This window comes from Lampris incognitus, chromosome 1 (assembly GCF_029633865.1).
Source record: "Lampris incognitus isolate fLamInc1 chromosome 1, fLamInc1.hap2, whole genome shotgun sequence".
NCBI classification, from domain to species: Eukaryota; Metazoa; Chordata; class Actinopteri; order Lampriformes; family Lampridae; genus Lampris; species Lampris incognitus.
Window position 1 is genome coordinate 92,608,103 of NC_079211.1, and position 15,252 is coordinate 92,623,354.

General features: G+C 44.2%; 1 protein-coding gene across 1 annotated transcript in view; it reads right to left on the minus strand.

Annotated features, from left to right (window-relative positions):
- Positions 1 to 299: 299 nt before the first annotated feature.
- The window catches only part of spinb (spindlin b), a 37,641-nt gene continuing 22,688 nt past the window's right edge, over positions 300 to 15,252 (minus strand). The window contains exons 5-6 of the mRNA XM_056275537.1: positions 6,153 to 6,386; positions 300 to 5,842 (exon numbers count right to left, since the gene is read on the minus strand). Of these exons, the coding sequence (XP_056131512.1) occupies positions 5,643 to 5,842; positions 6,153 to 6,386 (434 nt within the window). The 3' untranslated portion in view covers positions 300 to 5,642. The remainder of the gene's footprint in view (positions 5,843 to 6,152; positions 6,387 to 15,252) is intronic.

A 15,252-nucleotide genomic window follows, 5' to 3' on the forward strand; every position in this document is an offset into this window, starting at 1 on the left:
AAGCAGAACCGTCACACACAGGCCTTTGGATGATACCATGGATACCATTGGTGTAGAAGGATGTCACATCATTAACTCTTGATTCATCCACAGGAAGTCCCATCGTCTGGTGTTTCAATGATTGTGGCGTTGGACGACATGCACTCAGGTGTCCTTCCATAGTCCTTATTGTTTAGTAAGATATGAGTGATGTGGAATTTACCTGTTCTGTAATTACATATTCACCTATTCACACCTCCATACACTAACTTCTGTAAGAATCTGACCTTGTAATGATCACACAGACTCAGGTCTGAAAAAAACAGAGAAATGGTTTATTTTAGTAAATAGTATGAGCTTTTCACTGCTGTACAACACTGGCATCTGAAGTTGGCACTCTTTAAAGGGGCAATCCACCCTAAACCAGAATTCACAACTGTCATCACCTTTCTGTTAAGCCCATGAAGCAGAGTTCCTCTTGTTCCCAAATACTGATTTAAGACAGGCAACAGTAACATAGGAGAGTCTGAAGATCTGAGGGGATAACGTTCGTCAGTTCTGTTTCAGGGTGGGTTTTCTTTTGTTGTCTGGGACACGGTACAAAAAAATAAAAATAAAGAAATCAAATATCAAACACTCCCAAAGCCACAACAGACAGACTCAGCCCAACAACTGAACCTGGCAAAGAAACTACGCTGACATGCAACTCACATCGATTTACACAGAGCTATCTAGGCATGCAAAAACTGACCGACACGGACACACACTCACAAACACACGCACACACACACACGCACACACATACACACAATACAGCACGACAGTGTTCTGTAAAATATGAATGCCATTTTGACTCCAGGAAGGACAAGTGATAACCGACAACTGATGTCCACAGCATGGAGGTTGGCATTAAGGTCTATTGACAGGTGATCTCCAGAGACCTGTTCATATCCGGTATTCTCCAAGAACTCTTACTGCAGTCTGAACATAAAAGATTCACCAGTCCAAATCCAGTTGAATTGTAGGCAATAGCCCTAAGAAAACACTCCCTCATGTCTGTTCTGATTATAAAAGACACACTGGGAGAAGCAGCGGGACTCCTGTGACCAGAGGAAATGAGGATGATGTCTGATGGTGCCGTGGCATCAGACAGGGATTTCACAGGGCAGGACAACGGACTTTTCATCAAAAGGTCACAGTGCAAAATGAAACCCCCACTGCAATATCCATTGACACCATTTTAAAGCCAGTTCAGAATCAAACAGAGCCTCCAAATGATGGCCGGTTACCCACTTAAACAGCCAAGACTGAACAAATTTACCAGACATGAAAACATTAGCCTGCAGTCAGCAGGTCGCTGGTGGTCACAAAGGAATGCCTTCAAACCTCCTCCCAGACTTTTCTATCGGAACAGGAGTCCACAGCCTGCTTTCCACACCAGGGCCAACAAGGTCTTTCAAGGGTGCGGAGTCCATTATGGAGGGGAAAAAAAACAGAATTGAAATGTTTCAATGTTACAAAAAAAACTAAATTTGTTCAACATTTGCTTTTGCGGTTGAATTTAACCATGACATTTCTGCAACATTATATGGGTTTAGAAAGAAGACTGTCAAATGAAAATGGATATAAACGACTGATCACTTACATTTTACTTAAACTGAAATTATCTTGTAACTGGGTGGGAGGTTGAGTTAGTGCTACTGAGCAAGGCGGGCTGTCCTGCCAGGCTTAATGGAGGCAGAAACTGAAACTGTGCACAGAAACTTGCTGCATCAAACCCAACTAACACCAAAGGTGAACATCTGTCTTTGTCTTCCGTTGGTAGGCTTCTAACAGGGTAAAAAGAAAAAAACGGTATGTAATACAACCAGGCAGGCTGGTCAACAGAAGTATCAGCCTGCTTCAGGGAACCAAATGAATAGAACAAGATGAAGAAATAATATCCTCAGAGAAAGTCAGAATGTTATGGGAATATTCCTAATATAGTTGGCGATACCCTGTCTTCCTTGGAAACGTGCTATTCTGAAAACTGTTCCATCACTAAAATGTCCTGGGTCTCCTCATAACAAGACAGCTGGAGAGTGGACATTGTTAGGCAAACTGACGAGACCATGTCTCAAGACGAACTTGGAGCTTTCATGTCTTAACATTGAGGCCCCAGCAGAACCCTTCTATAACCATTCCAACAGGTCATCCAAAACCTTTCTGACCTTTTTTTTAATGTCTTCTGACAACTTCAGTGGGTAAAAGTCAGTAAACTGACATGTTGACTGTCCAATGGTTTTGACAAATGTAATTCTGAAAATAGCGGTTCTGGAACCAGAATACATGTGTTCCAGAGAGAATAAACCAGATCTGGAGCAAGAAGGAGTTGGCCTCTGTATAAGTAATAACAACCTCAGTCTCCACCAATAAGATGTGGAACACATGGTCACATGACTGCTTTTTTAAATTGCTTTGTCTGACTTAACCCAATGCTGAGTAGGAGGGTTGCTGAATAAATGCTACAAATTGACTGCAGGGGACGCTGGTAACTGAAGTGAAAGGGGATGAGTCTGGGATGTGAAAAAGCTGTTGCTTTCACCTACAATCACTAAAATTATTTGATCTTTGAAGGGTTGCAGAATCGCTGCGCAACTATCACGAGGAGGCACAACAACAGCAAACTGCACTGAAGGACTGTGGGACCTCGGGGAGCACAGAGCTGAAAGCCAGGCTGGGTCTTCAGGTTCAGCGAGTGGCTTTCAACAGCAAAACTGTATGAAAACTAAACACCAAACAATCCACAGGATGTACAAGAAACATCCCAAAGAAAACAGGATAAATGAACAATTAGAGCAGCTGTTAGCTTCTCTATTGACAGTGCACATCCTTGATAGGGAGGAACATTGGTTTGAACAGGGAGTCAAAGAGGCCGTCTATGTAAAGAGGAAACGACCATCCCTGAACTGGGGGAGGCGGCTAAGAGTAGATCAGTCACCATCTTACCACCATCTGTGATTGCAACAATCCCTAATCCTCTGTGAATAGTACACATGGCCATTGAAACTCTAGTTAATGGTCATAGTACTTTGCATATGAAACTGATAGTTGGTTTCGGTTGTTATGCCACTGTATCGTTTATAAGGGTGGGGACACCTGCAGTCAGTTTAGACTGAAGAAGTCACTTAGTTGAGTGATGGAACTTTTCTCTCAATAAACGTGTCCAGATGAACCGATTCAACCTTCTTCGATTCTCTATTGACAGGTACAATCCTTCACTACATTGTTGAGAATCGAGTTCTTTAACCAGTGCCAGTATCAGTCTAGTAAACCAGTACCAGGCAGCAACAGAGAAGATTCTTACCTCCGTTCTGTGGTGTATACATACACAGGACGGTAGGACTAAAAAAGAATGAAACTGAACAAAATTAACACACAATATAAGATGTGCCAGGAAATATAAAAATATAAACAGTAAAGAGTCAAAAGAGTAAAGGAAATTCACCCGGCAAATATGAAGAAGAGAGGAGCCAAGGGGAAGCTAGATAAAAAGAGAAGCAACTCTACAATAACTTCCATTTTGACCAAATCCATGAGTGGTTGGTCCACAGCTAACTGTGCCCTTCTGGGGGCTTTGCCCTCACTCTGCCTTCCTCAACTGACAAAGGCCTGTTGGCTGTAAGGGTCTGTGGTGATGAGAGTGTTGCCTTAAGAAAAACAACACTTGGATGGCAATCATAACACCAATGTCTGCTGGATTTGGCCACATTTTGTTGTATTGGTGATAAAAGCCGCAGCTGATGGATACTTTGATATTTAGAAACTTATGATTAATTTCTGCTCTGTCGAGCGATGCTCCCTTTTACATCTGGCATTTCTGATTTAGCAAAGGGTTCCTTCATCTCAAGGGTAAGAATGACAGAAGCTCCTGACTGTAACTTGCTTAATCCACAGATTGTCTGAGGACCAGAAATTAAGGGGGGAAAAAAATCTCAAGAAAACAATCTAGTAAAAAAAAAAAACATTGTTTCTGTCTGGGAATTTCTGTGTTACGAGTAAAGTGACGAAGACTAAATTTGCCCTAAGACTGTCTGTCCACTTGAAACATCTTTTTTTAGCATTACGGTAAAGAGACACACAGGGGAAGCACTGGTCAAGGCTGCTGTAGTTACGAGATGTACCAATTTGACATGAGAAACTTTTCTCTGTAAATAACGGACAGCAAGTTTTTCCTATCGAAAGTAAGCACAGAAGTGCGTTAGTAGGATGAAGAGGCTTCTGCAGCAGCTAGCCAGCAGTGCCAACTGGCTTTACTGCAGCAAGCCAACAGTGCTAACAAGTCCTCTTTTGGAGGGATGGTAAAGCATTGGTGTAGATGTTTCCCCACACTTTGGCAAATGTCAGCCTTAAAAAACAACCCGACTCTAAAAGTAAAACAATTTTTGCTGAAGTGATGCATATAAGAATTATGCTGCTATCTGGACTAATAGAAAATTTAGGCCGGGGGTGGGGGTGTGCCATTCAATGCAGCCAGTTTCAGAAAATACACCAACAGGAAAAAGAGGGGGAAAACATATTTTCTCTCTACCTGCTGTCTCATTCCACTACTGGGGAATGCCAGCCTATATGACTTCTGTTAAATCCACCAACTTCTTTGTAACAGTGGCCTACAGTATAAATGACACTTGAATTCCTTGTGTTCCTCTTGTACTTCCTGTGAAGGTAGAATAGTCCATTTTCAATGCTGGGGGATGATGGTAGTAGTGTCTGGATCCACTTGTCAGAAAGAAAAAAAATCCTCACGCCAAAAGTCTGTGAATGCACAACGCTTTAAACCAAAGCTGTCCGCCAGCTTGTGAACAGATGACATTTCAGTAAAGATACCAAACAGATTTTACCAAGTTGTATTTTTCTTCCACCTTACAGGCTCTTAGTCATTTGTTTTTCTTTCTTTTTTTTTTTTAAATTACATCCCTTTTTAACCCCATTAGACTCAGACTGGTCCATGACCCCTACCCTGCCAACACTGGTCTCAAACCGTTTGAGAGGGTTTCTAAAGAGGGAGTCTTGGGGTTTTGGGGAGTATTACACCCATAATATAGGGTCATAGATCCATTTTGCTATGTTATGTATGATATTTCAGTATTTTCTATACAGTTTGTAGAGGTTCTCGGAAGTTGGTCCTGATGGGCCTCAAGTTGTAGATGTCGATGTAGAAGCTATGCCTTAAAATGAAACTAAATTTCTCTGTTGCTGGGTTAGTCTTAGGCGGGTCTTGTAGAGAAAATGTGTTAAATCGACATAGTATTGACAAGCTTTTTGAACTTGGTAGATGTTGATGATAGGCAGTCTCAAACTTGTGTGAAGCATTCTAACTATTGTCTTCATAAATGTCTCCAGCCTCCAGTGGATATGCAAACATGTTTCTGCTTCTTTTAAGGGTCTTGAAATCAGATGAAATTTTGCTGTCTTAGGGAGATGTCAGGAGGCCATTTCCAATCATGTCTGAAGAAATCTCAACCAAATTGATCTCTGAAAGGGGCTTTCTAAAGATCTGAGTGTTTCTGGAACCGGGTTGTAATTTTCTGTCTTCTGCTGTCTCAGTGGGCCTTTGCAGGTCTCACTGAGTCTCATGGGGTGTTGTTTTTCTGACACAGAGGGTCTGTTGGGGTGGGCAGGTTTTAGGAGGTCTTGACCAGGTCATAGACGTAGATGTGGAAGTCATCATCAAACTTGATGAAGTAAACGGAGGGCTTGGCTTCCACCTGGTGGATGACCATCCCTGACCTCTTCCCCCCATCCTCTTTGGCATACTCCACCTGCTTCCCCACCAGACTGTCCACCACCTCCCCAGGCTCCCTCTCTGCAGGAACACTGTCATCTGCAAGGAGGGGGAGGAGGAGAGAGGGGAACAGAGGAGACAAAGCAGAAGAGAGGTCAGAAAGGGAGAGGGAGAAAAGGACAGAGATAGAGGAGGGTGGGCATTAAGGAGATACTGGCATCATTCAGTATAATTAATGACTTCTAAATCTGGTGTAAATAGCAATGTCAGATCAGGAACGGCAGAAAAAAAAATGCAGACACCCAATGAGCACAAAGACAGAGGAAACTCAGATATGGATAGGAGACTAAAGTCTAAGTTTAGTGTTTACTGTCCAAGCATGAGGGCCAGGGCCAAGCGGGGAACTCACTGGAGTCAGGCATGATCCGCAGGTCTCCCTCCTTATAGTCGTCCAGCAGCTGGTACATGTAGAGGACCGGGTCTTTCTCGTAGGTGATGTAGAACCAGGTGGTCATAATGGGAGCTCGGGCCAGCACCATCCCCCGCCACTCCTCCTTTGGACCCTCCTCTGTCTCGAACATGTGCTCCACTGCCTTGCCAATCATTGTCTCTGCTAGCAATGAATCGCTCACCCGGGCTGGGGCTGAAGAGGGCAGGACAGGGGAGAAGAGATAGTTGACAGTTTTTTTCCAGAACCCCGAACCCTCAATTTGCAGGTTCACTATCTTTTTTTTTTCTTTTTCCCCCCTATTGCACCCAGCCAATTACCCCACACTTCCGAGCCGTCCTGGTCGCTGCTCCACCCCCTCTGCCGATCCAGGGAGGGCTGCAGACTACCACGTGCCTCCTCCGATACATGTGGAGACGCCAGCCGCTTCTTTTCACCTGATAGTGAGGAGTTTCACCTGGGGGATGTAGCACGTGGGAGGATCACGCTATTCCCCCCAGTTCCTCCTCCCCCCTTGAAGAGGCACCCCGACCGACCAGAGGAGGCGCTAGTGCAGCGACCAGGACACATACCCACTTCAGGCTTCCCACCCGCAGACACGACCAATTGTGTCTGTCGGGACACCCGACCAAGCGGAGGTAATACAGGGATTCAAACCGGTGATCCCCATGTTGGTAGGCAACGGAATAGACCTGCACGCCACCCCAGCGGAGGTTCACTATCTTAACATGGGCCAGCTCCACAAGACCCATTTAAGGGCTTCCAGGAACAAACTTTCTTACACCTATTGGAGATCCTTGTAAGGTGAGTGTTGTTGTTTGAGCTCCATTCAAAATTAATGTTAGAGTCAGCAGTGCTGTTGTATCAGAAACAAAGAACAACCTGGTTGATCTTGAGTTTTACTTAAGTAAAGGTGTTCTACCAGCTTGTTCTGTCATATCTGCTGGTTAGACACAACAATTTCACTTCTTCGAACTCAACACTACCTGCTTTCTTCTTCCTCATCTGGCTGCTATGATGAAGATAGAAAACACTACGCACCCTGTCATTTTTCCTGGCAAAGTCCTACCAGACACGAACCATCCACATCACATACTACTTAAGTCTGCAAGATTTGGACTGTTAAATTATCTTCCGTTTTAAAGGTACTGTCAACAACTAACGCACATATTGGCACTCCGCCCCACTTCTCCCGTTATGGTGAGACATTGTAAACATTGTTTAATTTATTCCTTGCAAATGAGAAAATCAGCCAATGCCACACCACTTTCACTTCCTGCAGTTGTCTCTATTTCTCAAACAAATACACAATGCTGTTAACCTGATGGCGAAATATAGACAATGTTTCTTGCTGTCAGGAGTGTTCGTGTTGTTGCAGTACGCAGAATAGCTGTGGCAGCACTTGCTATCATAGAATGGACCTTTAAGCATGCTAGTCATAGAAAATACATAAAATCTAAAATAAGGTTGTAGTTTTACTAACTGGCTGCACTTAACATGTGCAACATACATATACATATATCACCAACCCTTTTCTACTTCACATCTTAAACCCTTTAAACCCTAGGATCGAAAAGTTAAAAAAATCCCTCAATCAGTCTTTATTTTACTCCTGATAAATCCCTAACCCCTGAAGACACTTAGTCCATGTAAACCTTCACTTTTAAAGCTCTCAGTTCTTAGTAAACCTTACCCGCTCCTCCTTATCTGAATAGTTAAGCAGCAGAATTTCTGTCAGGCAGAACCTCAAATTTCAGTGTGCATTTCATCTAACCTTACAAACTAAAAGCTCCGAGCTCCTATGAATCCCCACATTTTCACTGGAAAATAACCCTTGACCTTGAGAAGGTAAGTGTGGTGTATGAAGAAATGTAAGTTAACTGTTATCTCCTGAAGGGCGCCAAGGTGCTCTGGGGGGCGAAGTGTTTTATAAAAGGAGCTGCTTAAGTGCACATGTATGTTTGACCTGCCATTTAGTAAAGTAGCCATCGTAGTTTGATAACTTCCTTCTCTTTGTCATGTTTCATCTGAGATATCATTTCCAACAAAACTCTGTGATATACAACAGACTTTTGACGATGAGGATGGGATTTCCTCAGGTTGAATAGAGTTTTTGCAAGTAAAAACTCAGTCGAGATGAGAGAAACAGTGAAGATGGCAGCGGCATTCGGGAAAAGTGAAGATTTTAACTTCAATGAAAATGAAGGATTTGAAGACTATTTGGAAAGGTTAGACCAGTTCTTCGTAGCAAACGGGCTGACTCATTGTGATGAAAGGTCAAAAGCAGAGTCCGCGGTGGTTTAGCGGTCTAAGCATTGGCTTTGTGTCGATGCAGTTGCCAACTGGGGACCGGGGTTCGTGCCCTGGTCTCGTCAGATCTGACTATGGCCGGACTCAATGAAGCAGCAATAATTGGCAACGCTGTCTTCGGAAGGGGGGCAGAGTCAGATTGTGTTCGTCACATGGATGCGTCTCTGTGTGTGTCGGAAAAAGCAGTGGTTCGGCCTGGATTAGCCTCATCATGAAAGAGGCAAGGTGTCTCTTTCGAGACTGCCGGCCAGAGAGATGCTATTGGCGAATGCATGCAGTATGAGGGTGGGTGTTTGAACTAAAATAGGGATCAATTGGCCACTAAATTGGGAGAAAAAGGTAAAAATCAGAATTTCTTTTTTTTTTTTAAAAAGAAAGGTCAAAAGCAGTGTTCCTGACTGTCGTGGGCATAAAGAACCACACCCTGCTGACGGACTTATGTGCACCATTGAAGCTGTCAGAGAAAAAGTTGTCGTAGTTATTCGACTTGCTGCGTGCACAAACTTCATTGCTGAAAGATATGAGTTTAACTCCAGAAACCAGAGAGACAACGAGTCCATAAGTGAGTACATGGCTAGTTTGAAGAAGCTAGCCATGTACTACATTTACATTATTTATTCATTCATTCATTCATTCATTCATTCATCATCAGCTGTTTCTCCGGGGTCGGGTTGCGGTGGCAGCAAGCTAAGTGGGCACTCTCGACGTCCTTCCCCCTAGCAATGCCTTCCAGCTCCTCCTGGGGGATCCCAAGGCGTTCCCAGGCCAGATTGGACATTATTCCATATTTATTTATTTATATAATCCAAAAAGTGCAGAACTCCGCGACCAAATGCTAAATGCAGCCCACACTAAAGATTTGACGCTGGCAGGAGCTTATGAGATGGGACTTGCACACGAAGTGACAAAACAGCATGTACAGTAGTCAATGAATATTCCAAATTTGAATATATAACTGAATTGTTAAAAAACAAAGCAAAACAAACAAAACAGACATTCGATTGCGAGAATATTCGTTTTTGAAAAAAAAAAGCTGCACTACTACGGCCGTCTACCTTGTGAATTCTCGCAAGAGCCTTAGCCGCTGCACTGAATACGCTGCATGACGGACAGGAGTCACTTTCATTGGTTGAAAATGAAATTTAGGTCAAGCAAAAACGAGTGAATAATTCAACAACACCCATGTGGTAAAGATGGCAGAGAGTTCACAACCCAACTCTGGCCGTAGACAGTGATTTTCACTCCGAACAATCTAAAGCGTTTTGGGAGTTCTAGCGTCAACAATGTAAGTATTTTTCCTTTTTTTGTATATTTTTCTCCCCAATTGTATTCGGCCAATTACCCCACACTTCTGAGCCATCCCGGTCGCTGCGCCACCCCTTCTGCCGATCCAGGGAGGGCTGCAGACTACCACATGCCTCCTCCGATACATGTGAAGTCGCCAGCCGCTTCTTTTCACCTGACAGTGAGGGAGTTTCGCCAGGGGGACGTAGCGCGTGGGAGGATCACGCTATTTCCCCCAGTTCCCCCTCCTCCCGAACAGGCACCGCGACCGACTAGAGGAGGCACTAGTGCAGCAATCAGGACACATATCCACATCCGGCTTCCCACCCACAGACACAGCCAATTGTGTCTGTAGAGATGCCCGACCAAGCCGGAGGTAACATGGGGATTTGAACCGGCGATCCCCGAGTTGGTAGGCAATAGAATAGACCGCTACACAACCCGGATGCTGAATAACCCGTACTTTTATTTACTTCGATCACTGGATACAACTGGCCTATATTTGGGACAGGAGTCGGGACCTTTAATTCCTTTCTCACAAAACTCTTGCTCAGCAAAGCTCGAAAAATACTATCAAACTGTTTATTTAACCCAGTATGAATACTACCTAACCTGTATAGAAACTAGGCTATCGAATAACACATCAATTACGAATCATTCATCTTGCACCGAGAGACAGCACGTTCTCATTTCTCACTCTAGCTCCAACCGAGAGAGAGAGAGAGAGAGAGAGAGAGAGAGAGAGAGAGAGAGAGAGAGAGAGAGAGAGAGAGAGAGAGAGAGAGAGAGAGAGAGAGAGAGACAGACAGACAGACAGACAGAGAGACAGAGAGACAGAGAGACAGAGAGAGAAAATTAAGTTTTACGGTATAGGACATTATTTCATTTGTTTATTTTGTAGTGTGTAGGTATGTAGAGCTTTTAAAAGACAAGTTTACATTGAAATAAAAATACCTATACACGTAGTTATGTCTCTCGCTGTATTGGTTTGCCCACTTATGGACATGATGCACAAAAATATATTCGAATGGGTTCGAACCTATGTGTTTTTTTAGAAGGAATAATTGAACGTCCCTTTTGGCCAATTTTGACAGCCCTAATGTACAGCAGTTGTCACACGAGTCTTTCAACGCCATTTCAAAGGCGGCCATGCCAAAAAAGGAGGTAAACGGTAAGTCCTGTAACAGATGTACTGGCAAAGGACACATGCCAGACGACTGCCGTGTTAAGGAGGTGGAATGCCTGACATTTAAGAGGAAAGGACACATTGCCAAGGCCTGCTGTGTCCAACCTGAAGGGAGAAAAGATAAGCAGACCAACTGGACCAAGCACCTGCATGCCACAGCCCAGGCAGATGATAGCAACCGGAGTAAAGTGCGGGAAACGACGGTGGTAGAGGCCAGTTTTCCCAACGGTCCGCCTGAGGACATCCCCTCACCACAGATGGAGTCTGCCACCCAGCCAGTTAAGCTGGAGCGACAGAAGGCAGGGACAGCAAAGACTCCACTAGCACTGGACTTTGTCATTGAGTACAGGGCAGGTAACGTCAGAGGGGTTGAACTGTTTTCTATAGACTGAAGGTGAGGACACTTGTTCTGAAACTACTACTACAACTACTACTTTCAGCTGCTCCCATTAGGAGTCACCACGGCGGATCATCAATTTCTATCTCTTCCTGTCCTCTGCATCTTCCTGTCCTTCCTGTCCTCATGCCAGCCAGCTGCATGTCCTCCCTCACCACATCCATAAACCTCATCTTTGGCCTTCCTCTTTACCTCTTCCCTGGCAGCTCCATATTCAGCATCCTTCTCCGAATATGCCCAGCATCTCTCCTCCACATATGTCCAAGCCATCTCAATCTTGCCTCTCTTGATTTGTCTCCAAACCGTCCAACCTGATCTGTCCCTCTAATATACTCGTTGCTAATCCTGTCCGTCTTCATCACACCCAACAAAAATCTTGGCATCTTCAACTCTGCCACCTCCAGCTCCACTTCCTGTCTTTTCATCAGTGCCACTGTCTCCAAACCATATAACATAGCTGGTCTCAGAACCATCTTATAAACCTTCCCTTTAACTCTTGCTGGTCCCCTTCTGTCACAAATCACTCCTGACACTCTTCTCCACCCACTCCACCCTGGCTGCAGTCTCTTCTTCACCTCTCTTCTGCACTCCCTGTCACTTTGGACAGCTGACCCCACATATTTGTATGACTCCAAGTATCCCTAAGTAAGGACACTTGTTCTGAAAGTGATGCAGAAATCGAGAAACCCTACTATGTGTATGTAAGGCTAAATGAGAAATGGCTAAAAATGGAAAAATGGAAGTAGACACAAGCGCAGCAGTGTCTGTGAAGAGCTGTACAAATGTGGGTTTAAGGTAAAGCTAATGCCTACACATTGTGTTGTGGAGAACCTACAGTAAACACTCAGACTCATAGGGAGAATTTCTGTAAAAATGAAGTGCAATGGGTACAGTCGCACACTTAACTTGCTTGTGGTCAAAGGTAATGGTCCAGTCTTGCTGGGAAGAGACTGGATAAAGAAGTTAAAACTGGATTGGTCTTCTGTAAACAGAGTAGCACCTGAGAGTGTGGAAGATTATTGTGATAGATACCCAGAGGTGTTTAGGGAAGGTGACAGGGATCAAAGCCAAACTCCATGTAGTACCAGGCGCTATGCCTAAGTTTTGCAAACCACACTCTGTGCTTTGTGCCCTTAGGAGGCAATAGAAGCCCAGCTAAGAAAAATGGAGGCTGATGGGGTTATTACACCTGTTAATTACGGTGAATCCCTAAGGTGGATCAGACAGTGAAGATATGTGGAGACGATAAAGTATCCATCAACCCATGGCTTGAGGTAGATCAATACCCCATACCAAAATCACAGGATCTGTTCACAAACCTAGCAAGTGGTGAGAAATTCACCAAGCTTGATCTGTCACAAGCCTATCAACAAGAAGAGTTAAAGGAGAGTTCCAAACAATACTTGACCATAAACACACATAAGGGGTTGTATCAAGTAAATAGACTTCCCTACAGTGTGGCAAGCGCACCTGCAATATTTCCAAAAGCTAATGTATCAAGTTCTCTGGGGCATAGATGGTGTAATTTGCTATTTGGATGACATTTTGATCACAGGACAGGACACAAAAACACACATGAAAAACCTAGAAGAAGTGCTAAAAAGACTGAAAAACCACAACCTTAAGGGTTAACAAAAAAACAAAACAAAACAAAAAACGTGCCTTCTTCCAGCAGTGTGTCATGCTTGGGTCACTGATGCAGAGGGAATTCACCCACCCAATGCAAGAGAAACGTGAAGCTGTTGTTAAAGCAGCAGTTCCAACTACTACCACTGAACTCAAGTCTTTTCTCTCACTATTGAGTTACTATGGAAAGTTCATACCTAACCTTTCTACCCTGACAGCACCTATGACAGGGTTACTGCAGAAAGATGCCAAATGGGAGTGGTCCGTGTCAAGCCAGAAATCATTTGAGGAAGCTAAAAAACAGCTCCTCTCAAACAGAGTTCTTGTACAACCCAGATCTACCACTCATACTGGCGTGTGACACTTCACCAGTAGGGGTAGGTGCAATGATCTTGCACAAGATGCCTGATGGCAGTGGAAAAACCCATAGCTTTCGCTTCTAGGATGCTTACGAAAGCTGAGAAAAACTACTCTCAGATACAGAAGGAAGCATTAGGCTTGGTTTTTTGAGTGATGAAATTTCACGAGTATTTGTTTGGCTGTAAATGTAATCTGGTAACAGACCACAAACCACTACTGAAGAGCTTAGGTCCAAAAACAGGAGTACCTCCCTTAGCTGCAGGTAGGATGCTTTTTCTTTTAGCTGCACATACCTATGAGATTCAGTACAAACCATCTGAGCAGCACCGAAATGCTAATGCATTATCCAGACCCCCAATACCAGATGACAGATTTCCAAAACCAAAATCAGTGTTCAGGGTGTCTTACTTGGACAGTCTGCCCATCAGTACAAAAGATATAAAACATGAAGCGCAGAGAGATCCCCGGCTGGCAAAAGTGAAACAGTATGTTTTGTCAGGATGACCAAAGTATGTACCAGAGCAGGTTCTACAACCATATGTGAAATGAAGGTTTGAACTCACAATAGAATATGACTGTGTCCTCTGGGGTTTCAGGGTGATCATTCTAGAAAAGCTACAAAGCAGGTTATTGTCAGAGTTGCATGACAGCCACTGGGGTATGGTGAAAAGGAAGTTTCTCTCCAGAAGCCTCATTTGGTGGCCTACACTTGATGAGGATATTGAAAGTGAGGTGAATCTGTGTGATATATGTAAGCAGCGGTGTAGCATGCCTGCCACAGCGCCTGTGCAGCGGTGTAGCATGCCTGCCACAGCGCCTGTGCATACTTAGAATACTTAGAAATAGGCTTACAGGTCCATGGGAGAACATAAACCTTGATTTTGCAGAGGATAATAAGCAGATGTTGCTGGTTGCTATGGATGTATATGCCAACTGGCCTGGTGTAATTCATATGCAGACCACCACAGCCAGCAAAACTATTGAAGTTTTGAGAAACCTATTTGCATGGTACGGACTGCCTAAAGAGGTAGTGAAGAATAATGTACCTCAATTTACTTCAGGTAAATTTGAGTCATTCCTTAAATGGAATGCAGTTAAACACATTAAAACACTATCACCCAGCCTCAAATGGGTTGGCTGAAATATTAGTTCAATATTAGTTCTCTAGCAAAGAATAGCGCGGTTGGTAGCATGTCATTGCAGCATTGTATTGCCAATTTCTTGTTTAGTTATCAAAACATGCCCCACATAACTACCAAGAAAACACCAGCAGAGCTGTTTTTGAAAACTGTCTAGTAAAACCAGAGGTATCTCAGTCTTTCCAAACAGGGAGTTTGCCAAACCAGTCAGAAAGAAAGAGGGAAAAGGGCGTCCGGGTAGCGTAGTGGTCTATTCCGTTGCCTACCAACATGGGGAACGTCGGATCGAATCCCTGTGTTACCTCGGTCTTGGCTGGGCGCCCCTACTGACAAAATTGGCCGTGTCTGTGGGTGGGAAACCGGATGTGGGTATGTGTCCTGGTCGCTGCACTAGCGCCTCCTCTGGTCAGTCAGGGTACCTGTTCAGGGGGGAGGGGGAACTGGGGGGGGGGGTGGCGTAATCCTCACACGCGTTACGTCCCCCTGGTGAAACTCCTCACTGTCCGGTGAAAAGAAGTGGCTGGCGACTCCACATGTATCGGAGGAGACGTGGTAGTTAGTCTGCAACCCTCCCTGGATCAGCAGAGGGAGTGGAGTAATGACCGGGACAGCTTGGAAGAGTGGGGTAATTGGCCAGATATAATTGGGGAGAAAAAGGGAGAAAAAAAAAAAGAAAGGAAAAAAGACATTTCTCTTTCTCTGTGGGTCAGGCAGTGTCTGTAAAAAAAAAACTACAGGGGAGGGGAGAAGTGGTCGGAT